At 52.2% G+C, this 25,420-nt stretch overlaps 1 protein-coding gene across 17 annotated transcripts in view; it reads right to left on the bottom strand.

Moving 5' to 3' along the window:
• The window catches only part of JADE2 (jade family PHD finger 2), a 57,597-nt gene that overhangs the window by 19,742 nt on the left and 12,435 nt on the right, over positions 1 to 25,420 (bottom strand). For all 17 annotated transcript variants that reach the window (XM_055386627.2, XM_055386631.2, XM_063706782.1 and 14 more), the window contains exons 3-7: positions 23,897 to 23,991; positions 9,781 to 9,938; positions 3,502 to 3,662; positions 2,535 to 2,746; positions 1,128 to 1,295 (exon numbers count right to left, since the gene is read on the bottom strand). In XM_055386627.2, coding sequence (XP_055242602.2) covers positions 1,128 to 1,295; positions 2,535 to 2,746; positions 3,502 to 3,662; positions 9,781 to 9,938; positions 23,897 to 23,991 — 794 coding nt within the window. The remainder of the gene's footprint in view (positions 1 to 1,127; positions 1,296 to 2,534; positions 2,747 to 3,501; positions 3,663 to 9,780; positions 9,939 to 23,896; positions 23,992 to 25,420) is intronic.

The following is a 25,420-nucleotide window of genomic DNA, read 5'->3' as shown; positions in this document are numbered from 1 at the left end:
GGCACCCAGGACCTCTGCTAACTCACTGACTCTGGACCCAGCCTGTTGCCCGTGGCACTCCCACATGGACTCAGAAACACACCCACCCCACCATCCTAGCCGCAGCCATAGCAGCAGGCCCACTAGCCAACTTCCCATTAGGCTTACCACCTGATTCTCTCTCTTTTTTTTTTTGAAACAGTCTCATTCTGTTACCCAGGCAGGAGTGCAGTGGCGCGATCTCGGCTCACTGCAATCTCTGTCTCTCGGGCTCAAGTGATTCTCGTGCCTCAGCCACCCAAATAACTGGGATTACAGGCATGTGCTAAGCCCAGCTAATTTTTTTTTTGGTATTTTTAGTAGATACGGGGTTACCATGTTGGCCAGGCTGGTCTTGAACTCCTCACCTCAACTGATTCACCCACCTCGGCCTCCCACCCCATTCTCTTTGAAGGTCAGCTGGCTTATCTTTGTTTTGAACATGTGGTTTGACTTTGGTTGGAACAACTGCCTAGGTTTAGATGGACCCCACAACTTGCTTTCCCCTCTAGTCAGCTGCCTGACTTCTGTCCAAACCTCATCCCTATCTCCTGAATCTCCTAGCAGTCCATAACCCCATTTTCTCATAGAAGTCACCACCTGAGCTCTGTCCAAGTCCACAAGCAAAGCTCCCTATAGCTGTGGCCTGGATTCTTTGCTGACCCATCACCTGAGATCCCAGTGTGTGCTTTGTTTTGTTTTGTTTTGTTTTTGAGATGGAGTCTTGCTCTGTCACCCAGGCTGGAGTGCAGTGGTGTGATCTCGGTTCACTGCAACCTCCACCTCCCAGGTTCAAGTGATTCTCCTGCCTCTGCCTCCTGAGTAGCTGGGACTACAGGTGCCTGCCACCACGCACTCCAAATTTTTGTAGAGAGGGGGTTTTGCTATGTTGGCCAGGCTGGTCTTGAACGCCTGAACTCAGGTGATCCACCCGCCTCGGCCTCCCAAAATGCTGGGATTACAGGCTTGAGCCACCGAGCCCGGCCGATCTCAGTGTTTTAGTGCGAGTCCATCACCTTCTTTTCCCAGTGCTCTGCTACCTGAGTCCCATGCAGACCCACTTCCCCACGGGCTGTTCCTTTGGCTGCCTCACCTCCACGCTCACCCACCTCAGGAATCCATAGGGCACAGCTGACATGCACCCACTTGGTCCCACTTCTAGTGGGCTTCAAGGCTCCTCCTCGCTTGGGGCAGAGCAGGCACTTTGGCTGGACACCCAGGGCACACGTCCGGCACAGCCAGCTGCCCGTGGGCACCTTGAGGATCCCGTAGCATGCCTAGGAGAGAGTAGGGTGGTCATGAGTCAGCGGAACTGGCCAATCTGTGTCTAGTCAGCAGTCAGCTGCATTTGGTCCAGTGCCAGCCCCATGCTACACTGCTACACAGCCTCCAGTCTCTGGCACGTACAACTTCTGAGGAGTTACAATGCAAGGAAGGAAGGAAGGGCTCCTGGAAAGCCCTCCTTGGCCTGCTTGTATGCCTGAAATGCCACCATTTCAGTCCTCTGTGAACGGGTTCAGGTCTGCCCTCTGCTGGGAGGAGAGTCAGTTTAGCCGGAGGTTCCTAACCAGCAATAGACTTAAGGAGAGTCCAAGAATCCCTTTAAGTTGAATACAAAATTGGGTGTGTACTTCCCGGAAACAAGTCCCAGAGCCCTCATATTTCTTACACAGGGACCCATGAAGAAGGTTGCACCCCTCTATGGCTTGGGTGAGACACATGAACCTAAGAGCTGCTGGGTATAAGGGATGTGTTTGTTTATATGAGACTTGCACTGCCCACCTACTGCCAGCCTGGCAAAGTCCCTACCTCTGAGCTCCCCAGGGTCTATTCCAGCGATGGTGCATAAGGGCAGCCTCAAAATCAGGGCCAGAGTGGGTCCACTAGGTCCCAGTCAGGTCTGCAGTCAAGGCCCAGAGATACTCAAGACCTAGAGCCTTGGGCCCCAAACCAAGGGGAGCCTGGCCAGGCTGCACTGGCACATAAAGCGAGTAACGGTGACAAATACATATAGCCCTTACTAGACTGTTCTAAGCAAAGACCCACAGTAAACAATTTAATCCGTGCAACAATCCACTCTTATTTATGCATAACTGAGAAAACACAGGCCCAGAGAGGTTACAAAACTTGCCTAAAGTTACATAGCTTGTGAAGGGCAGAGCCACGATTTGAAATCTAGCAGCTTTGCTCTCGGTCACAGCAGTGGGCTGCCTTTTAGTAAATTCAGGACATGAGGAGCAGAGGAGGAGGGGCAGGGAGAGGGCACAAGGTGGAGAGGGTCTGAGGGAGGCTGATGGGAGAGTGCAGAAAGCCAATGGGCTTTGGCTTGAGTCTGGCCGGCAGGTCTAAGCCAAGGGGCCCCGGGTGCACATGGTACCATGAAGCATCCTCACCATTCCCTTCATCCTCCTTCTTAAGGGCCTCTGTCCACAGTGCCCCTGGAGAGCCAAGTGGGGGTCTGCCAGGCAGCGTGTGTATACATGGCACAGGTGAGGGTGACTGGGGGGTCTGCCCACCTGATGCACACAGACGTTGCACTTGTCACAGAAGACCATCTCGTTGCCATCCTCGCCCTCAGGAGAGCGACACACGTCGCAGACAACATCCTCGTCGTACTCGATGCCCAGCCCCTCCTGCGTCTCAATGGCCCTGGCCATATTCTGGTGGCACAGGGTCTCCAGCTCCTCCAGCACACGCTCTAATGTCAGCTCGTCCAGCTCCGGCCTCTCTGTGAGGAGGACAGCAGGGCATGGTGGTGTTAGGAGCCCAGTCTCCTTTGAGCTTTGAAGAGGACTTGGCTCCTGGAGTTGCAGGAATTCAGGGCAGATGTCTGGGAGGGTTTCTGCCCACCCACCATGGGACCTGGGAGAAGCAGCTCCATCCTCTGAAAACTGAATGGTCTGGACCATCCCATCTCAAAGGCCCCTGACCTGTCCTGGAGTTCTGACTTTAGACAGCCTGCCTGTGACCACAGGGACACATGTGTACAATTAACATGGAAGTGTCTCTGGGATGCGGCCAGCTCCACGGAGAAGGCACTGCTTGTGCTGTGTGTATGAGGGGACCTCTGAGTGTGGCAGAATAGGGTCGAGTTAACCCTTCCTGGGACACATTACTGGGCTCCAGCCAGGTGGCCCACATCTCCTGACCCCAGCCCCATTTGCCATCCTGACCCCAGCCCCATGTGCCATCCTAGCCTCCCCTGCGTGCTCACTAACTCTTCATGTAACATTCATGCTTACCACTATAGTCCCAAGAGCCCTGTAACTGATGTGCTATTATTGCCGCCACCTGATAGCTGCAGAAACTTCAGGTGGCACAGAGACACTAACCAGTGAGGTCCCCATTCAGTAATGCAGTATGGACACTCCCTCCAGATCCATGCCATACCATAGCCCTGCCTGGGCCACTGCCCCTCTCGGGATGGGGAGAAAACCCTCCCTGCCCAGCCGTGATCCCATTCTTAATGCAGTGGTCACCTACCCATCTCCTTAAGCTCCGAGTTGATGAGCTCCAGCCAGTAGGCATCAATCTCGTCCAAGTCATAGCGGCTGCCCCCTGGCCAATCAGGCTGGGAGCCCTCACCAAGCGTGGTGCTGCTCGGGGATGCCTGGGCAGGGGGGCCTTCCAGTGGTGGGAGGATCCTAGAAAATCAAGACAGGATGTCACGAAGGGAGGGGCCCTCAGCCTGCCGCCATAGGGGCTCCAGGGAGCTGACCAGTCCAGCTCAGGAGCTGATGGACAAGTGTGCTTTGACACCACACAGGGCCCACCTCCTTCCACCCCCTCCTTCACTTCCTCCTCCACCATCTGCCCACCCTGCAGAGACTCAGATGACTGTGGGTGAACAGGCAGTACACAGAAGACCCAAAGGGCAGTAGGGCACAGTGGGGGATGGGAGTCAGGGCTGATCCGCAGCCTTGCTCACCCTATAAACATCCACCTGCCCAGAGCTCATCCCACTTCCTGCCATCAGGGTAGCTGGGCCTTAGCTAAAGCCCGGCAGTTTGGATCTAACCCTGCTAGGGCCTGTAAGAGGTATCCTATGTGCCATGATGGGCAATGCCCTGTGCCAGCAACAAGTGAGGTAGTGCCAGCTGGATTCTAGGTCCTTCGGCATACCCCTCAAGGCTGCGGACAAGGCAGGGGTTGTCTACGTACTCTCAGAAGCCCAAGCCCCCTTCTTACCAACAGCCTGAAAACTCCATTGACTTGAGTAGAACTGAGGCCACGTCTCCTCTGATGTCAGGAGGAACCCTACCTTGTTACACGGCTGCGGCCCAGGGTGACCCTTTCCAGACAAAAGGTCCACATGCCACCCTGCCCTTCTCCCAGATACAATGTCATGTGAGCAGTGAGTGTCCTGCTACACAGTGTTACCCGGCCCCAGGACCAAGACAGAGGCCAAATCCCTTGGATACAAAGATGTGCCTGCTGCAGTCCCAGGATCCCTCCCCAGCTCAGCCTTCCTTTGTGGCCACAGCTCTGCCGCTGAGGCAGCTTGGAGAGGCCTGGCCGCAGGGTGTGGACTCAAAGCCCAGCTTCACCACTTATTGTGTGACTCTGGGGAAGCCACTCAACTTCTCTGGGCCCCAGTGTTCCCATCCCCCAAAATGGGTTAATAATAATAGTATCAGGCTGGGCGTGGTGGCTCATGCCTGTAATCCCAGCATTTTGGGAGGCCAAGGCGGGTGAATCACCTGAGATCAGGAGTTCGAGACCAGCCTGACCAACATGAGGAAACCCCATCTCTACTAAAAATACAAAATTACCCAGGCGTGGTGGTGTATGCCTGTAATCACAGCTACTTAGGAGGCTGAGGCAGAAGAATTGCTTGAACCCGGGAGGCGGAGGCTGTGGTGAGCAGAGATCGTGCCACTGCACTCCAGCCTGGGCAACAAGAGCGAAGCTCCATCTCAATAATAATAATAATCATCATCATCATCATCATAACAATAATAATACCTACCTTATGTGGTTGGTGAGAGGATTAAATGGATTAATGTTTGCAAAACTCTTAGAAAAATGCCTGACACACAGTAATCACTGTGTGTGTGTGTGTGTGTTTGTGTGGTGTGTGTGTGTTTTATGTGATGTGTGAGGTGTGTGTGGTGTGTGTGTATGTGCTGTGTGATGTGTGTGTGTGTGCATGTGGTATGTGTGGGGTGTGTTTTGTGTGATGTGTGAGGTGTGTGTGGTGTGTGCGTGTTATGTGCTGTGTGATGTGTGTGTGTGTGCATGTGGTATGTGTGGGGTGTGTTTTGTGTGATGTGTGAGGTGTGTGTGTATGTGCTGTGTGATGTGTGTGTGCGTGCATGTGGTATGTGTGGGGTGTGTTTTGTGTGATGTGTGAGGTGTGTGTGTGGTGTGTGTGTATGTGTTGTGTGATGTGTGTGTGTGTGCATGTGGTATGTGTGGGGTGTGTTTTGTGTGATGTGTGAGGTGTGTGTATGTGTTGTGTGATGTGTGTGTGTGCATGTGGTATGTGTGGGGTGTGTTTTGTGTGATGTGTGAGGTGTGTGTGTGGTGTGTGTGTATGTGTTGTGTGATGTGTGTGTGTGTGTTGAGACCTTGGGATGTTACCCCTCTCCTGAAATGGAATATAGGGGGCACTTTGCCTCAGGAGGGCACGGCTTCCCCTTGGCTCAGCTGTGTGCTGCCCCTCAGTTCCTGATGCCAGTTCAAAAAGCCAGTTCTTCCCACCCCCCGCTGGTTGCCATGGTTATTGCTTCGGAGCCTGGCCTCCATCTGGCCAGCTCTGCCAGGGCGGGGAGGCCCCTTACTTGAGAGGCATCCTGGGGTCGGGGGCAAGGCTGCCAGAAGCTGTGACTCAGCGCTGACAGGGAGGGAGGGGCAGGGCTTTAGATGGCACAGAGACATGGCAGAGCTGTGGCGAGGGCTCCTGGGCTTCCCCATCACCACACCCAATGTCAGCAAAAAGGGCAGGAAGGATGAAGGAGACGGGGAGATAGGGGCCCAACCCGGCAGAGAGAATGGCCTCCGAGCCAGGAGGAAGGCCTATATAAGGTCGAGGGGGCACGGAGAAGGGGAAGGGGCTTGGCACCACCTTTTCCCACACAAGAGGCCCACATGAAAGAAGGTCCTAGGTCATGATCAGGGTATGACCACACCCCACACTAACAGGTGATTCCATATGGAAGCAATACTAATACCCTCGGTCCAACACAATTCTGCCTTTCCCCATGAAACTGTTACTTAACAAACACATTCTTTTAAAAATGCAGCCTGTAATTTGGTTGTGAACCAGCTTTGATTGTGCCCTAAGCACATGCTGAGTGGGGGTGTCCGGATGCCCACCACTTCCTGGCATAACTACCCACATCTGCTTGCCTGGTCAGCGGCCACCTGGCCAAGCCTCTTGGGATCAAGATCACTGTGCTCCTTCTGAAGAGCCAAGGTGAAAGGACTCACAATCAGAAGGTATCTGCTATCCTTCCTGGGTCTCTCCTCTTCATCTGTTTGCCCCCTTCTGGCTCTGGCTCTGAAGGAAGCTCTCCTACCAGGCACGGACTGACCTGACCCTAGGCCAAGGCCTCGCCCTCAGCTGTAGCCAGGAGGATGGAGGTAAGCTGGGAGGAGGGTGTCAGCTGGCTGGGATCTATGGGAGGGGAGGGAGTCTTTACCCCAGAAGACCAGACACACACCAGAGGTGGGTTCTGCCCTGGCTGAGACTTCTGGCCCCAGTGAGGGGCAGGACAGGCCCTCACTCAATTCAGTCTGGAGAGGGGCGAGACAAGTGCTCATTGTTCAGACAGATTTCAGACCACGAGGTGGGCAGACCCACCTGAAGGCCAGGGAGGGAGGGACAGAGGGGGCCTGGGGTGGCAGCTGGGGGAAGGCAGCCAGAACCAGCATGCTGGGATGATGGGGGCACAGGGCTCTGTCTCTGGGCCTCACAGGGGCAGCCCAGGGCTTGTTCCCGGGGCCTTTGATTTCCTGGCCCAGCCCACTAGGCCCCGGTGGCCATGCAGGGAATTCCCCAGAATTTCCCGACTTCCTCATCTATAAAATGGGGACAGTTACATGCAGTTTGTAAAGCTAATATGATTGTTAAATGTGAAGATGAACACACGCTCAGCACAGCAAGTCCTCAAGAACAGGGTTTCTCTAACAATTCTGACCCGGGCAGCTACCAGGCAGCCTTCTAGATGAGGGCTGTGCAGTGGGAGGTGCCAGGAGGATGCAGTGGCTAGGCCGGGGGGAGATAGCAGCAGAAGAGGCGTGGAGATGTCTCTAAGGGAGCACTTCCCCACCCCCAGTCCATCCTCTCCAAAGATCACGGACAGGCCAGGAGTGCCCGGCTCACGTCAGCTTAGCACAGCCATGCCTATGCTGGGAATGAATGCACCTCGTAAAGTCAAAGCAGCTGGAACACGTGCCCTCCTCTTGATGTCAACAGATAAAGCACCCTACCGGCAGACTGAAGCCAAGCTACTGGTGTGGAAACATCTGCAATTAATTACCCAGGCCAGGAGATGTTTCCGGAACCAAGTGACACTGACATCAAGTAGAGAGGACAGACCGCTGGGCCAAGCCTAATCAAGACTGACCTCGCTGTGCCCACCTGGTGGCCTGACCTTCCTCCCGTCACCCTGGGCACTGGTACGTGTGGCAGTGACCTGGCATGCATATTCTCACTTCTGGAGAGGCCTGGGGCACCCCTGATTCTCCGAAGACCCCAGACAAGTGTTAATAAACACTCAGCCATCAGGAGTCACTGGAACAGGATTGCCTGCCCCCTCCCCTTCCAATCCCCACAGATCACCCTATTGGGGCTTCGAGTCTGCTGTGCCTATGATCCAATCAGGTGCAGCTGCCAGGAAACGAGGGTGCCAACGTCAAGGGAGGTAACAGCTGTGATCTTTGCCCCAGGCCTGGTCTACATGGGATCGAGCAAGAGCCACGAGGTTGCCAAGGCCAGGAGTAGACAGCCAAAACCCCAAGCTGCCCAGACCAGGCAGACTGGTGGGTGGTGGAGGCCAGGACACAAGACCCCTCTGCCCTAAGACATGACTTGGAGGGTTTCCCAGGTTGCATAAAGAAGCACTTGGCTGAACTCCGTAGCTGGAGGCAAGACCCAGGGCCATGTGGCCTCCTCCTGACAAGAGCGGCCAGGGGTCTCTCTGCCTCATGAGACCAGAAGAGTATAAAGCCCAGAGGACTCATCTCTGAACCAGCCCTGGCAGGGGAACCTACCCAGAGGCCGGTAATAGCAATGGCTTCCTGAACATCTGCTGTATGCCAGGCACTTGACTCCCCCCCTCTAAGAACTCCTGTAAAAGGTTCAAGATGTCAAAAGCATGGCTTAAGGCCGGGCGCAAGGGCTCACGCCTGCAATCCCAGCACTTTGGGAGGCCGAGGAGGGCGGATCATGAGGTCAGGAGATCGAGACCAGCCTGGCTAATATGGTGAAACCCCACCTCTACTAAAAATACAAAAATTAGCCAGGCGTGGTGGCACGCGCCTGTCATCCCAGCTATTCAGGAGGCTGAGGCAGGAGAATCGCATGAACCCGGGAGGTGGAGGTTGCAGTGAGCCAAGATCGCACCACTCTACTCCAGCTTGGCGAAAGAGCGAGACTCCGTCTCAAAAAAAAAAAGAAAATAAAAAAAGAAAAAAAAAGCATGCCATATCTCTCTCTTAAAGACTAGTGAAAAGTCTGGAGATTTCCCTCATCAGAACTGCTTTGGGACTGGGCATGGTGGCTCATGCCTGTAATCCCAGCATTTTGGGAGGCTGAGGCAGGAGGGTTGCTTGAGCCCAGGAGTTAGAGACTAGCCTGAGCAACATAGCAAGACCTTGTCTCTACTAACAATCAAAAAAATTAGCTACGTGTGGTGGCATGTGCCCATGGTGGGAGGATCACTTGAGGCTGGGAGGTCGAGGCTGCAGTGAGCTGAGATTGCACCACTGCACTCCAGCCTGGGTAACAGAGTGAGACCTTGTCAGAAAAAAAAAAAAAAGGCCAGGCCCAGAGGCTTACGGCTGGCTACCTGCAATCCCAGCACTTTCGGAGGCCAGCCAAGGCGGTGGACAGATCGCTTGAGCCCAGGAGTTCAAGATCAGCCCGGGCAACATGGCAAATCCCCATCTCTACACAAAACATGAAAATTAGCTAGGCGTGGTGGCATGAGCCTGTAGTCCTAGCTACTTGGGAGGCTGAGGTGGGAGGACTGCTTGAACCTGGGAGGTCAAGGCTGCAGTGGGCCAAGATTGCACCACTGCACTCCAGCCTGGGGGACAGAGTAAGACCCTATTTCTAAAAAATAAAAAAAGAAAGAAAAAAGAACTGCTGTTGGGCCCAGTTTGGATCAACATTACAGAGTGCTTGCTGTGTGCCAGGCCTGGTGCCAAGTGCCTTCCATGCATCATTTCATTCCATTATCTCAACATTACAACTGCATGAGTAGGTTAGTTATTGTTAGCATTCCAATTTCATAGATAAGGAAACTGAGGCCCAGAGAGATTACATTTCTGGTCTAAGGCCACACTGAATATGAGTGTCAACAGGAACGCAAGCATTCTGGCTCTATAGCCAAGCCCGAGCCCAACCCCCTAGCCTCTCAGTTAAACCACCAGTATTTCTGGAACATTTCAATGGTTTGTTGGAAAAGGGAATGGAATACAGAATAGAGATGGACTAGAAAGGAATTCCAGGACTGGCAGGTCACCTAACCTGGAAAGCAGCCTCCCCTTCCTCCCCTGTCCCAATGGCCCCCTAGCCTGGGCTGCCTGGCTCACCTCACCACGGGCTCTGGGATTGCCTCTGCCCCGGCAGGCACCTGCACACCTTTCTCCCATTCCTGTCGCCATGGGTCTGCCAGGATGTAGTAGTCATCCGGGCTGAGCTGGTATGAGTCCGGGATCTTCATGGCTGTGATCAAGTCTGTCCGGAAAACCTGTGAGGGGCAAGAGGGGAGAGAGTGACTTCAGACTGCCTCAGGGCAGTCTGCCCCACAGGCCAGAGGAAGAGGCAGATACATGCAACTCAAGTGGACATTCTGCCTGCGCACTTAGAAGTAAGACGAAATAAAAGCAATCAGCACAATAAATAACATAGCTCTGAACTCTGCACATGTTTTGCACATAGTAGACGTTCCATAAATGTGATTAAGTGAATTCACACTGCTCTGACCTATTAAAGGACAGAGTTTGAGGGATAGATGGGAGTGGACCTATGAGAGAAAGAAAGACTGGCAGAGAAAGGCAAAAATCAAAATAAAAAGAGGAAAACCTCAGAGGACAGAGAGGCTAATGTGAAAGCAATACTGATGGCCGGGCGTGGTGGCTCATGCCTGTAATCCCAACACTTTGGGAGGCTGAGGTGGGAGGATTGCTTGAGGCCAGGAGTTCAAGACAGCCTGGGCAACACAGGAAGATCCAGCCTCTACAAAAAATTAAAAAATTTAAAAAAAAAAAAAAAGGGCCAGGCAAGGTGGCTCACACCTGTAATCCCAGCACTGTGGGAGGCTGAGGAGGGAGGACTGCTTGAATCCAGGATTTTGAGACAAGTCTGGGCAACATGGTGAAACCTCATTTTTACAAAAAATAAAAAAAGTAGCTGGGTATGGTGGCACATGTGTGGGGTCCCAGCTACTCCGGAGGTTGAGGTGGAAGGACTGCTTGAGCCCAGGAGGTTAACCCTGCAGTGAGCCATGATTGCACCACTGCACTCCAGCCTGAGTGACAGTGAGTCCCTGTCTCAAAAGATCAAAACAAAATAAATAAATAAAATAAAATAAAAAATACTGCCATTACGTGACTGTTCAAGACATTTCCACTGAGGTTCACAATCATGTTATCTGTCTGCACCCACAGACACAAGTGGAGGTATAAAACAGCACAGGGTGCCAACCCCAGGAAAGGCCTTATGCAAACCTTATGCAAACAGCTGGGGGACGGCCGGGGCTTAGGGCAGCCTAGATAGTGGCTTCACATGAGCTGGGACTTCCAAGGTCCCTCAAGAACAAGGACACTCTCCTAACTCGACAGGCTTTGTGTGTGTTGGGGAAGGGGGGGTAGGAAGGCAGGAAGGAGAGGGTTGTCTTTGTTCTTAATCAAGCACATCCAAACCCCTCAGAGCAAAGCCATGAGTGGCCACACCCTGAGCACTTGCTCACTTGGGGCAAATTGCTCTTGCCAGAGTTTTGTCTGCTGCTCCCACCTCCACCCCCAATTCCACCTCAGAACAAGCTCTAAACTCTGCCTGGGCTGGCACTGGCAACGCCTCCTGCCCCGGTCACCTGATCCCGCTGCGTGATCCCCCCACAAAGCGCTATTGTGGAATGTGGTGGCACCTCTAGACACCATGTGACTTGCTCAGGTACCAACTTTCCCAGTGATCACCGTCATTTGAGAATCACAAGTTAAAGAAGAACTCACATCACTGAGACAAGAGAAACCACTTCAAGGAGTACTCCAGGCCTGAGACCAAACTCCAACCCCACATTCCTCCCTGGAAAAGTCAGCATCCACCGCTGTGCCCGGTGCTAAGCCAGTTCACTCAGCCTTCTGAAGGCTCATGACAGACAGATTCAGCAGTAACCTCTGCCTGCTATGTGCACCTCATTTGAATCTAGGTCCAAAACCACAAGGAGAGCACTGGAATGGATGGACTGAGGGGCCTGGAAGCAGCATCTTGCAGAATCTAATTAACGTCTGCATCTAGATGGAGACAGCCCTGGCTTGAAAAAGGTCAAGTTTCTTGAAGACTTTACTTGCCAATATAATTTAATTGTTAGGACTAACACCCTAACATTTAATTAGGGTGCCAGTGTGAAAAAATTAAAACCAGATTACAATTAAATGCTAATTAAACAGAAGATGGAATGTGGCTAAGATTTCACAGCCCAGATAATTTGCATATCTTATTACCAAGTAGTAAGACAGTTAATGCAAAAGGGCACACTCAGGCACTGCGTGCTTTTAGGGGGCCCTTCAGTAGGGGCCTGTGCCAGTGAAGGCCTCTGGAGACTCTCCTGAGTTCAGTAGGGCTGGGGCTGGGTTATTTCCCCGTGGGCCTCAGCACAGGACCTGGCAAGGAAGAACTGACCCCAAAGTGATTCATAACTACCTCAACGTTCTCCCCACCCAAGCAAGCCAAGTGCTGCATCATCCCAAGCCCTGTTGCTCTGAAGCCATGGAGAACCACACACTTGGGACAGTGCATCATTCTGCCCCAGAAATCAACCCTACAATAGCCCAGTGTCACTATGTGCCCTCTAAAGAGGCATAGGTGGGTTAGAAACCTTTTGCTGTTCTCTCATCCTGGGCTGTAACTTTTTTTTTTTTTTTTTTTTGAGACAGAGTCTTGCTCTGTTACCCAGGCTGGAGTGCAGGTGCACAATCTCGGTTCACTGCAGCCTCTGCCTCCTGGGTTCAAACGATTCTTCTGCCTCAGCCTCCCAAGTAGCTGGAATTACAGGTGCCCACCACCTTGCCTGGCTAATTTTTGTATTTTTAATACGGGGTTTCACCATGTTGGCCAGGCTGGTCTCGAACTCCTGACCTCAAGTGATCCACCCACCTTGGCCTCCCAAAGTGCTGGGATCACAGGTGTAAGCCACCCGCACCTGGCCTAGTTTTTATATTTTTAATAAAGACGGGGTTTCACCATGTTGGCCAGGTTGGTCTTGAAGTCTTGACCTCAAGTGATCTGCCTGCCTCAGCCTTCTAAAGTGTTGGGATTACAGGTGTGAGCCACCGCGCCCGGCCCTGGGCTGTAACTTAACTGTCGCTTCCTCAGGGATTCCTTCCTGATCACCAACTGAGGGAGTGCTGACTGCCTGACTGAGCCACTTTCCATCCCACCCCTGCCTCATTTTCTTTCCAGCACTTACACTCCTGAAAAGTACCTGGTCGACTCACATTGCTGGTTTCTTGTCATCTCCCCTGCCATGCCTTGTCCTGCTGTCGGCTATATTCTCAGTGCCTGGCACTGCATACGAGGGCCTCTCTGGGGAATTTTCTGATGAATCTGAGGCCCCTAGCTGGCTCCTGGCCGTGCTTTCTGAACCCCCATAAGCAGGGTGAGATACCTCATGGATATACCCAGTGGCCAAAATCCCCAAACACATGGACCTGAACAAGCGCCTCTGAGCAACAGGCAGCCTTCGTTCTGCTGGGCTTTAAGCTCAAGGAGCAGCATTCAGCCCAGGCTGGAGTGGGTGAGACCAGAGTGTCCCACCACACCAGCTGGTAAGATGTGGTCGAGACCCAGAACCAGGCCTGGCACTGAGAACTCAGAGCAGGAAGGGCTCCCAGGGTCAACTTCAGAGTCCCTTCCCACTACAGTCAGGGAGATTGTGGGAAGACAAAAGAGTCTCGTTCCAAGAGAGTTCCACGTTTCATCCTGGGTCATGCAGGGAGCAGGTGGCAGACTGGACACTACGGGCTCTAGCAGGCAGGAATCATGGATGCACAGGGAGGGCAGCACTGTCTTAACGGTGTCAGCCCATGCTTGCAGAGACTGTGTGCAGAGTGACAGTGTAAACGCTGTTCCTGAATTAATCTATTATTAGTCCCTCCACCCACCCTGTGAGGTAAGTACTACCATCATCCCTATTTTACAGTTGAGAAACCTGGGACTCGGGTTAATTAAATCACCCGCCCAAGGTGTACGTGCTGGAAGTGGCAAATGAACCCAGGCCAACACAATTCCTGAGCCATCCAGCCCTCCCTGCCCCTTTTGGCCATGTGCTCACTGCCTAATGCCCTTGAGTTAACTTGATGCCAAATCAGGTGACTTCTCCAAGGGTTGAAATATGCAAATCCGACTGTGGTCTTTGCAAGTTCCGAGGCCTCCAGTCGCTCTCCACTGTCCTCCCACTGTGCCCACACTGACCTGCAGAGCCAATGAGGCCCTGTGACCACACGGATGCACTTGCAGTCTCCCAAGCACATTTAACCCTTTGAACACGGGAGAATGCTGCCTGGGACACTACTCCCTTGCCAGAGTAAAGCTGGCACACTTCATCCTTAAGGTCTCAGTCCAGCCCACATCTGCTCTAGGAAGCCTTCCCCAATCCTAGGCTGGGTTTTGGGCTCTGTCTGAAGTTCTACGGCCCCTGTGTTAGAATCTCCTGGTTTTTTGCCATGTCTTCCCCACTAGAAGGGGAGCTCAATGAGGTCTGGCTGAGCCGCAGGGCTGGAGCCCAGCAGTGCAAGCAGGGTCTGGCACATGCTAGGTGCTGAGAAATCTTGAATGACTCAAGATCCTTCCATGGGCCAGCCACCTCCTTCTTTGGTTGCTGTCCAAGACTACAGCTGGGTACTCCATGCCTTCCAAAAGAGCCTCTGTGCATTTATATAAAAACTGCCCACAAATATGGCAGCCAATTGTAACCTAAACATCATTTTGTGTTGAATTTCCAGGAGGCAGGCTTGGAAAAGGCTTAAATGTTCTCCTAAAACTCCTTTGAATGATTTATGAAAACTAAATAAAGAATAAAATGGACACTGATGAACGAGAAGCCTTGCTGTGGCAAGAAAGTTGGAAGCTGGAAAACAAGCAATTTTCTTAGAATGTGAATGTTTACTATTTTTCTCTCTTTTGGCAGAAATTGACAAATTGTCTTTAAAGGTCTGCTGCCTAGCAACCAAGTTCTGCTGAGCTGCTTAGGAGATGTTAATTGTAGCTTCTTCAAACAGTATGAAGAAATGTTTAAAGGCTTCAAACTCTAATTGAATCACCAATCTGAGTGCTAGGGGTGCCAATGTAGCCCTGGAGGGGGCTAAAGAGTCTGCTCTGCCCAGATGTAGGGACGCTTCTCCAGAAACACATCACATGGCCTTGCCTTCACGTCTTTTTCTGAGACTGCAGATCACAACCATTCAAAAGTCTAGCTTTCTGTACCTATTTCCCTAGGAAGAACTCTGCAAGAAAGCAGAGCGTGAGTGACCTCCAAGAGCAAATAAAGATAATGACAAAAGGCAACTTTCACTGTGCACTAACCACATGGCCAGTAGACACCAGGCTACAAGGTTTAATATACAATCTCAAGATTTGTAGCTAAGATTTGAACATTTCATCCTGGGACTTTGGTTCTCTGCTTCCTTTTCTCAAGGGGTGAATTACTGTATCACAGAGTATTTCGAACTAAGAGGCACCAAGAGGAAATTTAGTTACTTAAGAGAAAAGCTCCAGCAGTTACCACACTACAAAATATAATTACTTGTGTAATTATAAATATACATTTTTTTTTTTTTGAGACGGTGTCTCGTTCTGTCACCCAGGCTGGAGTGCAGTGGTGTGATCTCGGCTCACTGCAACCTCCGCCTCCCAGGTTCAAGCGATTCTCCTGCCTCAGCCTCCTGAGTAGCTGGGATTACAGGCACCGGCCACCGCACCCAGCTAATTTTTATGTTTTTAGTAGAGACAGGGTTTCACCATCTTGGCCAGGCTGGTATCGAACTCCTGACCTCAAGTGATCCACCCACCTCAGCCTCCCAAAGTGCTGGGATTACAGGTGTGAGCCACCACGCCCGGCCTATTTGTGTAATTATATTTTTAATGTCCATCTCTTCTAATAGTCAAGCTGCAAGAAGACAGGGACTGCATATGTCCTGTTTATCACTGTGCCTGCTTTTGGCACAGTGTTTGACACACAGCAGGTACTCAAGAAATGCTTGTGGAACAAAAATTAGCCAGTTATGGTGGCTTGCCTGTAGTCCCAACTACCTGGGGGGCTCAAGCGGGAGGACTGCCTGAGCCCAGGAGGTAGAGGTTGCAGTGAGCTGAGATCATGCCACTGCACTCCAGCCTGGGTGACAGACGGAGACCCTGTCTCAAAACAAACAAACAAACAAAAAACAAAAAACGAAATGCTTGTGTAAAGAGTCAGTGAATGAATGAATGAATGAATCCCAGGATTTGTATGAAGTATGACTAAACTTTCCTGCCCTGTCTTAGCAGGGAGAGAAGAGGCAGGAGGCTGGCAGGATTCTTCCAGGTGAAACTAAGAAACTGGTCTTGGTCACTGTCCCAAAGCCAATTAAAATGGCTTTGGCCAGGACAATCTCTCCTGGACATCTGTCTACACCAAAAGTCCCAACGTAGAGCTAGAAGTGGTCCCTTCTTCCTCACCCCTCAAGGAAAGTTTGAAGGTCTGTACTTAAAGAGCCAACCTCATCACAATTGTTTTCTGAGCACCTCATCTCATTAGAAACAACAGCTAACAGAGAAAGGTAATTGCCCTGTTAAGGCATGTCAGGTATTATGTTAAAGTTTTACATATATCATGGCTCCTAATTCATATTACCCCCGTTTTACAGATGTGGAGACTGAGATTCAGAAAGGTGAAACCACTTGTGTGAGGTCCCCACTGTCCTTTAACCACAGCAATACTGCTTGCAAGACACAGAGGGCTCTTCTTTTAAAAAATCTTTTCTGGGCCGGAACCTGATAAAGAGTGTCCCAGCCAAGAGCAAACTTATGCAGTTAAAATTCAGTATAAAACACGAAAGAAGGGCTATGAGAATAGCTACCCCCTGCCCAGTTGTGTTTCAAGCTACCACTAGGCTAAGTTCGTAAGACACTTAAAAAAAAAAAAAAAAAAACCCCACTCAACGTCTCTTTCTTTTATTTTCATGAGGATAACAGCACTTCCTGCTCTTAAAGAGAATTTATTACACACATTTCTTTTGCAAGACAAGTCCCAGAGGCCAGGAGGCCCTTCCAGCTGGCGGAGCAGCAACGTTTCCAACTATAGAAGTGGATCCTGCCCCCCACCCCAGAGAAAGGCAGTGTGAGTCTCAGAAAGCAGGCGCTTAGCGTAGCGGAAGGGCTCGCCCCAACCCGCCTGCCTCACAGGGTAGCAAAGGAACTGCTGGTGGGCTGGAAACTTGGCTCAAAACCACAAGGGCAAGCACAAAACCTTTTTTCGGATTCTCCTTTTTATCTATCAAATTATGGGCATTTTGCATTTTACTGTACCATACGCCTTCATTGTTTTACTATAAAATGGCATTTCAAACATCTGGATAACACCTCTGCTCCTCAGAAGGCATCTTATTTATCCTGTGGTTTGGAGCCCCAACACAATCTGGCCACCCCTGTCTTTACCCTTCACCCAGGGTAGGAGGAGGATTCCATTTTTAAAAGCATGGGTTGAGCTAAGAAGCTGCATCTCCACTCGCTGTGTTTTTTTGGGGAGTGGGGGGTGGCACTCCATATAGAGGGACTTTCAAGGACACTGGGTCTGGGGGACACCCTCTTGCTGGCAGCAGAGGCTTCTCTCAGGCCCCTTCCCCAGGGACTAAGTGCTACACATTGGTGAAGGGCCTCAGTGGTACATGCAACTAGGGATGTACTAATTTGTCACCACAGCCTATAGAGGAGCTGACAGCTGAATCCCCACTCCCACCATCCAGGCTTCCAGCTCAGGGTGGCCTGCTTTACCCGACACTCCCCACCTCCTGTCCCACTCACCTCTGGGGTTCCCTTCACCCCCCAGGGCTCCATGAGTCTCGGGAAGGAGTCACATCTACAGATCATCAACTCCCTGGGAGGACCCAGGGCAGAACTCTATGATAAGGGCTCTGAGGCTCACTCGCCTGGGGTCACAGATGTCCTCAGGCAAAGCCTGGGTGTTTTGGCAAAGCCAGGCTGCACCTCCCATAACAGACACCTTCCTGTGTAGCACCTGCATCCTGCTGACAAAGGACAAGCTCCCCAGGGACAGGGCCTGTGCTTTCTGTCCCCAGCACTGAGCTAGGCCCACTAGGTACTCTTAAGCACTTGCTGATTTTGATCAGCATCAGCAGCTCCCGGTCTAGAGACCCAGGCCTCTGCCCACTGGCTGACTTCTGGGGACTCTGACTTCCTGAAAATGCAGCTTTCTACCTCAAGACAGCCTGCTTGGGGAAACCCCCACCGTTTGGCCTGCCCTTCCGCCTATGTCTCTGCCCAGGCCAGAGGACACTACCTCAAACAGTAGCCCTCCAAAACATGCGGCTGGCCTCCAGGTCTCTCCTAGAACTGTCCTTCACACCTCCGGCAAGTCCGGGGTGGGACAAAAATTTGTTAATCCCCCAGCCCCTGTGGGAAGGACATGGAGTGGTGGACTGCCCCCACCCACACTCCCTGACGTTGCTTAGATCTTTGAACCAGGCTGGAGAGCCTCCCTCCCTCTCTTTCAACCTAGCCACAGCTTCCACTCCCCACCCCCTCAAAAATACTCAAAGAAGCTTCCAGGGAACAACCAAGCCAGGAACTCCTGTTTTAGGCAAAGGGAAGGGAAAAGTCTATGGCAGTTGTCTTTTTGTTTTTTTTGCTTTTTTTTGTTTTTGAGACAGAGTCTTGCTTTGTAGCTCAGGCTGGAGTGCAGTGGTGCAATCTCGGCTCACTGCAACCTCCGCCTCCTGGGCTCAAGTGATCCTCCTGCCTCAACCTCCTGAGTAGCTGGGATTACAGGTGTGCATCACCATGACCAGCTAATTTTTAAAATTTTTTTTAGTAGAGACAGGGTTTCACCATGTTGGCCAGGCTGGTCTTGAACTCCTGACCTAGGGTGATCTGCCTGCCTTGGCCTCCCAAAGTGCTGGGATTACAGGCATGAGCCACCGCGCCGGGCCTATGGCAGTTGTTCTTAACCCTGGATCCCAATAGCAGGTCTTGTTAAAAAAGTACAGGTACTAGGGGGCACAGTGGCTCACGCCTGTAATCCCAGCACTTTGGGAGGCCGAGGTGGGCGGATCACGAGGGCAGGTCAAGACAAGCCTGACCAACATGGTGAAACCCTGTCTCTACTAAAAATACAAAAATTAGCCAGGCATGGTGGCGTGCACCTGTAATCCTAGCTACTTGGGAGGCTGAGGCAGGGGAATTGCCTGAACCCAGGAGATGGAGGTTGCAGTGAGCCGAGATCACACCACTCCACTCCAACCTGGGCGACAGAGTGAGATTCCGTCTCAAAAAAAAAAAAAAAAGAGTACAGGTACTGGCCAGGTGCGGTGGCTCATGCCTGTAATCCCAGCACTTCCTGAGGCAGGCAGATCACTTGAGGTCAGGAGTTTGAGACCAGCCTGGCCAACATGGCTAAACCCCATCTCTACTAAAAATACAAAAATTAGCCCGGCGTGGTGGCAAGTGCCGGTAGTCCCAGCTACTCGGGAGGCTGAGGCAAGAGAATCTCTTCAACCCAGGAGGTGGACGTTGCAATGAGCTGAGATCACACCACTGCACTCCAGCCTGGGGAACCAAGTGAGACTCCATCTCAAAAAAAAAGGCCAGGCATGGTGGCTCACGCTTGTAATCCCAGCACTCTGGGGGGCCGAGGCAGGCGGATCACCTGAGGTTGGGAGTTCGAGACCACCCTGACCAACGTGGAGAAACCCTGTCTCTACTAAAAATACAAAAATTAGCTGGACGTGGTGGCACATGCCTGTAATCCCAGCTACTCTAGAGGCTGAGGCAGGAGAATCACTTGAACCCAGGAGGCAGAGGTTGCAGTGAGCTGAGATCGTACCATTGCACTACAGCCTGGGCAACAAAAGCAAAACTCCATCACAAAAAAAAAAAAAAAAAAAAAAAAAGGTATAGGTACCTAGGGTGCTACTTCAGACCATGTAAGTCAGAATACTTGGGGTGGGGTGGTATTAAAACAATAATCTCTCCTCTGTGAATTCCATTAGATTCTCAGAGATGTGTTCCACAAAGGGTTAAGCACTAACAATGGCTACACCATTTAGTGAGCCAGGCAAGGCCAGAAACTCATTGTGTAAATTATTATACTAGCTCCCTAGGCCAGGCTCAGGACTTCAGGGCCAAAAGATAGATAGCTCTGTTGGGATGCCATAGGCAGCAGAAGGCAGCAGGCTGAGTTCTCAGAGGCAGCTCCACCTTTTCCTTCTACTGCCTTAAGGAGCTCCCAGGGCAGACTTCAGGCTTTGCGCACTTCCACCAAAAATCCTAGCCCAGCCTCCCAAGAATCCCAGGGCCCATGCCTTCAGCTCTCAGCTCGGAGGCCCGCACTCACTCCCCTTTCACTCTGGCTGAGGGAGGGGCCCGCCACTGGGCAAGGGCCAGATGGGAAGCTGGGCCTCCAGGCCTTAGCCCTGTCCAGGGTCCTGACTCCTGGTCAAGTGCTTTCTTCAGCCCTGAGGCACCTCACTTGCTGTAGAGTGCCCCTTGGCTTGCACCCTTAGGGTGCACTGGGAAAGGGCAGCCCCTGAGAGGTCATCAAAGGGCATCCCTGCCTATCCCACCCAAATCCAACCCCAGCCCTTTCATAGCTGTTGGATTCACTGTGTCCCCCACCCCATCACTGCCCACATTTAGAGATGAGGAGACAAGTGAACCACGGGTTCCATGGCTCTGCAGCCACCAAGGAGGGGGTTTCCACAGCACACACATCACTCCGTAAGTGTTCCCACTGGGGACTCCTGCCACACTAAGCAAACCACATGACCAGCCTGACAGCCACCCCATAGGCTTCATACTCCAGGGGATTGAGTAGATGGGGTTCCCAGAACCCCTTTCACCAGGGTATCCAAGGCCCAGGCTCAGCAGACCATAAAGGCCCCGCCCAAGCCATTCACAGAAAAAGAGAGCAGTCTGTGAGGTTTAGTGCAAACATTCTCTGCCGCCAAATCCTCGCTTTCATCTCTGCCCTCTCATGAGCCAAATAACTTGGAAGCGTTCATTGATGGTTTCCTCTCTGCCCCAAGATAAGTTGGAATTTATGCCGGCCACGGCTCAACCTTGTCACTTAGAGGACTAGGAAAACCTCTCAGGCTGCTCTCCAGCCTACTGTGGGAGGAAAAGCTTGTGCTGGGCAACAGTTCAAGGGTTCTGGGCGGGGAGGACTTCATTGGCCCTTCTAGAGCCCAGGACTTGAGGTGGGGAGGTGTCTCCCAGGCAGACCTCAGAGCCTGCGGAGGCTCCTGGGCTTGGACCCAGGGCCACGTGGAGCTAGTCCCCAGCAGAGTTGGGCATCGATACTTGTACAATGGGTTTGACTATTTTTAGGTGTGGAAAGGTACAAAGGCTCTGGGCTGGAAAACCCAAGAGGCAGGGGAATTTTCTGCCCCATGCAAATTGCTCTTTCTTCTCAGCCTCCGCTGACACCTGTTTCCTCCCAGGCAGGCCTGATCCTTGGTGCAGATGGCAGCCTTGCGCCTGGGAGGTGGCCCATCCTCCCACTGGAGATTGGAGGAAGCAGAGCAAGGGCAGGAGACTGGCTTAAGTTCCCCCTGGAGTCAAGGAGATAAGCCAACCCTAGGAACTCCCCAAAACTTCCCCATCCCACTTCAACTTGAACAGCTACAATAAACAGGAGATAGGTGGGATTCTCGAAAGGCAGGTTCTTCATGTCTGAAATGCGCACGACAATTCTTGCCTTCCAGGACCAGGAAGGCACATAAAGGTAGCTACTGTTTTACTACTTCAACCACAGCAACTGGAGAGTCCCTGTAGTTCTCAAGACTGGGGTGAGGCTAGGCGCAGTAGCTCATGCCTGTAATCCTGACACTTTGGGAGGCCAAGGTGGGAGGATCGCCTGAGCTCAGGAGTTTGAGACAAGCCTGAGCAACACAGTGAGACCTTGTCTCTACTGAAAAAAAAAAAGACAAAAAAAAAATTAGCCAGGCATAATGGTGTGCACCTGTAGTTCTAGCTACTCGGGAAGCTGAGATGGGAGGATCACTTGAGCCTGAAAGTTTGAGGCTGCAGTGAGCCATGATTGCACCACTGCACTCCATCCTGAGTGACAGAGGGAGACCTTGTCTCAAAAGTAAAAAGGAAAAAAAAAAGACCGAGGGTGGGGAAGGTCCCAAACAACCAAGAGCCAGCAGGGCTCCCCAAGGCCCCACCTGCCTTTTGCTTCCTTGGCTGCGCTTAAGCACATCCCATCCCCCTACCAAGCAGGGCTACCCCAGGAGGGCAGTGAGAGCTTCAACACTGTCCCACCCCCACCTCCACCTCACCTCCAGCACTGCATTCCCCTCTCTTAACAGCATTCCCAGAGAAAACACTGTCTATACCCTACCCACCATGGGGCCACGGAAGTCAGGCTTGGGGGATGGGGCATCAGGTCTCAAAGAATCCCGGCCCCACCTCCCCAGGGGAGAGTCCTAGGGGAGGGCAGCTCCTGGAGGAGGCAAGGCGGAGTCCTTTTTCAGATGCAAGCCTCTGCAGAAGCCCCCCTCCAAGGGCTGGCTAAAGACAGTGGAGCCAGGACTGCATCTGTGGTGAGGTAGCATAGAGGAGGGGCCAGCATGGAGCAAAGACATTCTCTCCAACCCATGACGAGGGCCCTGCCACCAAACTCTGGGCCTTTCTGCCCTTGGCATTGTGAGCCCCAAGGATTTAAGGTCTTGGCTAAATGACCTTGCGATCCTCACTTTCCTTATTTTCAACAGGACTGAGAAATTCTGGGCTAGTTTTAATGATTAAAAAGAAGCGTCCAGCCCCAGTGCCTGGCTACTTCTTGGCTGTAGTACAGTGTCCTACTTAAGAGCCAGGATTGGCCAGGCGCGGTGGCTCACGCCTGTAATCCCAACACTTTGGGAGGCCGAGGCAGGTGGATCACCTGAGGTCAGGAGTTCAAGACCAGCCTGGCCAACATGGTGAAACCCCATCTCTACTAAAAATACAAAAATTAGGCCGGGCGCAGTGGCTCATGCCTGTAATCCCAGCACTTTGGGAGGCCAAGGTGGGCGGATCACAAGGTCAGGAGATCAAGACCATCCTGGCTAACACGGTGAAACCCCGTCTCTACTAAAAAAATACAAAAAATTAGCCGGGTGTGGTGGCGGGCGCCTGTAGTCCCAGCTACTCGGGAGGCTGAGGCAGGAGAATGGCGTGAACCCAAGAGGTGGAGCTTGCAGTGAGCCGAGATCATGCCATTGCACTCCAGCCTGGGCAACAAAGCAAGACTCCATCTCGAAATAAATAAATAAATAAAATAAAAATAAAAATACAAAAATTAGCCAGGTGTGGTGTGTGCACCTGTAATCCCAGCTACTCGGGAAGCTGAGGCAGGAGAGGCATTTGAACCCAGGAGGCAGAGGTTGCAGTGAGCCGAGATCATGCCACTGCACTCCAGCCTGGGGAACAGAGAGAGCCTCAGTCTCCAAAAAAAACCAAAGAGCCAGGATTAAGACCCTCCCTCTCTCCATCTCTCCAAGCTTCTGCAGCCCCATCTGTGCCAAAGGCTTCTTCTGTGATCAGTGCAATGAATACCTCGTGGCATTAGCACTGAAGACCTAAAAGAAGGAGCAATAAGGCCCTAGGGTGGGAGTTTTCAGGGACCCCAGAAGGAGGGTCCAGGTGTCCAGGAGTCTACCCACCCCCAGTGCGCTTCTCAGTTCCAGAGGCCATAAACCTCTACCTGCTGTAAGAAACATCCCAGGTCAAAGTAAGGAAGGCTTCAAATGCAGATGCCTGTGAAATGGGTATAAGGAACCTATGACTAATTGGATGGCTCTGAGGACCCCACCACTTATCCCTGCACCAGCAAATCCTTATCACTCTTGGCTCGGCCTCCAAAATGTCACAAACCCTGCTGCTTCTCATTCCACTGCTACCACCCAGCTCTAAGCCACCACTATTTCCCTGCTGGATGACTGCAACTCTCCCTTCTCTCACAGCGGCCAGGGGGAACTTTCACTAAAACATCAGGCTGTGTCATTACCCTGTCTGAGATCCTTGAAAGGCTTCTCCCCTTGCTCAGTTCAATAGGAACATCTTCACAACAACCTGGAAGCCTGAGGGAAACTGGCCCCTACTCCCCTTCATTCCACTCATGGCCTTCCTCTGCACTGCCCGTGCCCTCTGCCAGGAATGCTCTGCCCCAGTCTCCGCAGGGCAGCTCACTCTCACTCCCCACAGATCTCTGGGAAGCTCATCACTACCCACCTCGGAGGGCTTCTTTTCGTTCTGTCGGGGCCAGCCCGACTTGGTGCTGCTGGGCAGTTTGGAGCATCTTGATGCGGATGTAGATGTCGCATGACCTGCAGAGAGAGAACAGTCCATTAGGGGTCCTGGAGGGCCAGGAGCACCACCCACTCATGCCCAAGAATAGGAAGCTTCTAAGCAAAGCCCCGGCTAGAATGTTCAGGAGGGAGAAACCTCTGTGAGACCTAGTATCCCTGCTCTGGGCCTCAGTCTCCCCACTGATGAATGGGGACATGAAGCCTCCTCTACTCGCCAACCAGAAGGCTGGAGAAATCAAAGGCTGTTACTGGGGCTCAGTATTAGTTTAATGTGTGACCCCAGACAAGTCCTTGGCCCTCTTTGGGACTCTGCTCAAAGACAGCTGGAACAAGCCTTTCATGCCCACACTCCACCCTGCCCCAGGTTAGGTACTGTCCCAATACTCTGGGATGATGCCAGTGGGTATTCAGAGGCAGAGCAGGGCAATGGGAAGAGAGATGCTCTGAAGCAGATCCAGGCCATCAGCAGAGCCCTGACCCAGCCACCTACTAGCTTGTCACCCCAGGCAAATGACTCAATCTCGCTGAGCCTTAGTTTGTTCTTCTGTAAAATGGGGGCAAAAGAATAACTATCTTCAAAGGGCTGTGGTGAGGAATAAGTGATATCATGCCTGTAAAGTCTTAGCACAGTCCCTGGCACACAGTGATTCCTCAATAAACATTAGCTATAATTATTAGGGTCTAAGGCCCTTGCTGGATGACAGTGCTGTGGCCTCCACCCTTATGAATCAAAGGAGCAGCAAGAAATAGGGCGACACTATGGTTTTGGCTGAATAGGAGTAGCAGCCATGGGTGGGCACAGTGGAGGGGGCTGGTGGGGAGCCTTGCAGGTACCTGGCCCTCTCAAAGGGTTCCTCTGCCTGCAATAAAGTTAGAAATGGAGGATGTGGTTTTTGGTTCTACTGAGCCAGGCCACAGGCAGCATGTTGTAGCCACAAAAGGCCAGATGCTGTGATCTCCTGCTGTAGGGAAGAAGGGCTGGCCAGGTGGGACGCCAGAGCCAAACTGAGCAAACAGAGCCCAAAGGACAACAAATGAGACCTGGAGGTAGGGATGGAGCTGAGACCTCCTTGGCCATCCTAGTGGATCTACCCTTAGGCTTTTGGGGGGGCTGTGGAACTCTGGGAGCTAGGAGGTGCCTTGGCAAGCCCCCTAATCTTACTTGCTCATAAGTGTGAAGAAACAGGTCTAGAGTTGCACAGCTCCAAGCCCGGCCTCCTTGGCAGGGCAGCCTCTTCCTTAGCCTGGGCCTCCAGCAGGGCAATCATTGCTAGGTGAGATCTTCCTGGCAGCACAACTCTCCTACCCACAGCAGATGGAACTCCTTACTCCAACAGGCACAGGCAGGCCTGACTTTCTGGGCACCCGAGAAGAGCTGCCTTATGACCTAGTACCAGAGCCCTCACTTTGCATAAACCTCCCTTCTCTTCTCCAAATTTCAGGGGAG

This window comes from Gorilla gorilla, chromosome 4, assembly GCF_029281585.2.
Source record: "Gorilla gorilla gorilla isolate KB3781 chromosome 4, NHGRI_mGorGor1-v2.1_pri, whole genome shotgun sequence".
Lineage (NCBI taxonomy): Eukaryota > Metazoa > Chordata > Mammalia > Primates > Hominidae > Gorilla > Gorilla gorilla.
The sequence above is the reverse complement of the archived record's forward strand: the minus strand, read 5'-3'. Positions and strand labels throughout refer to the sequence as shown.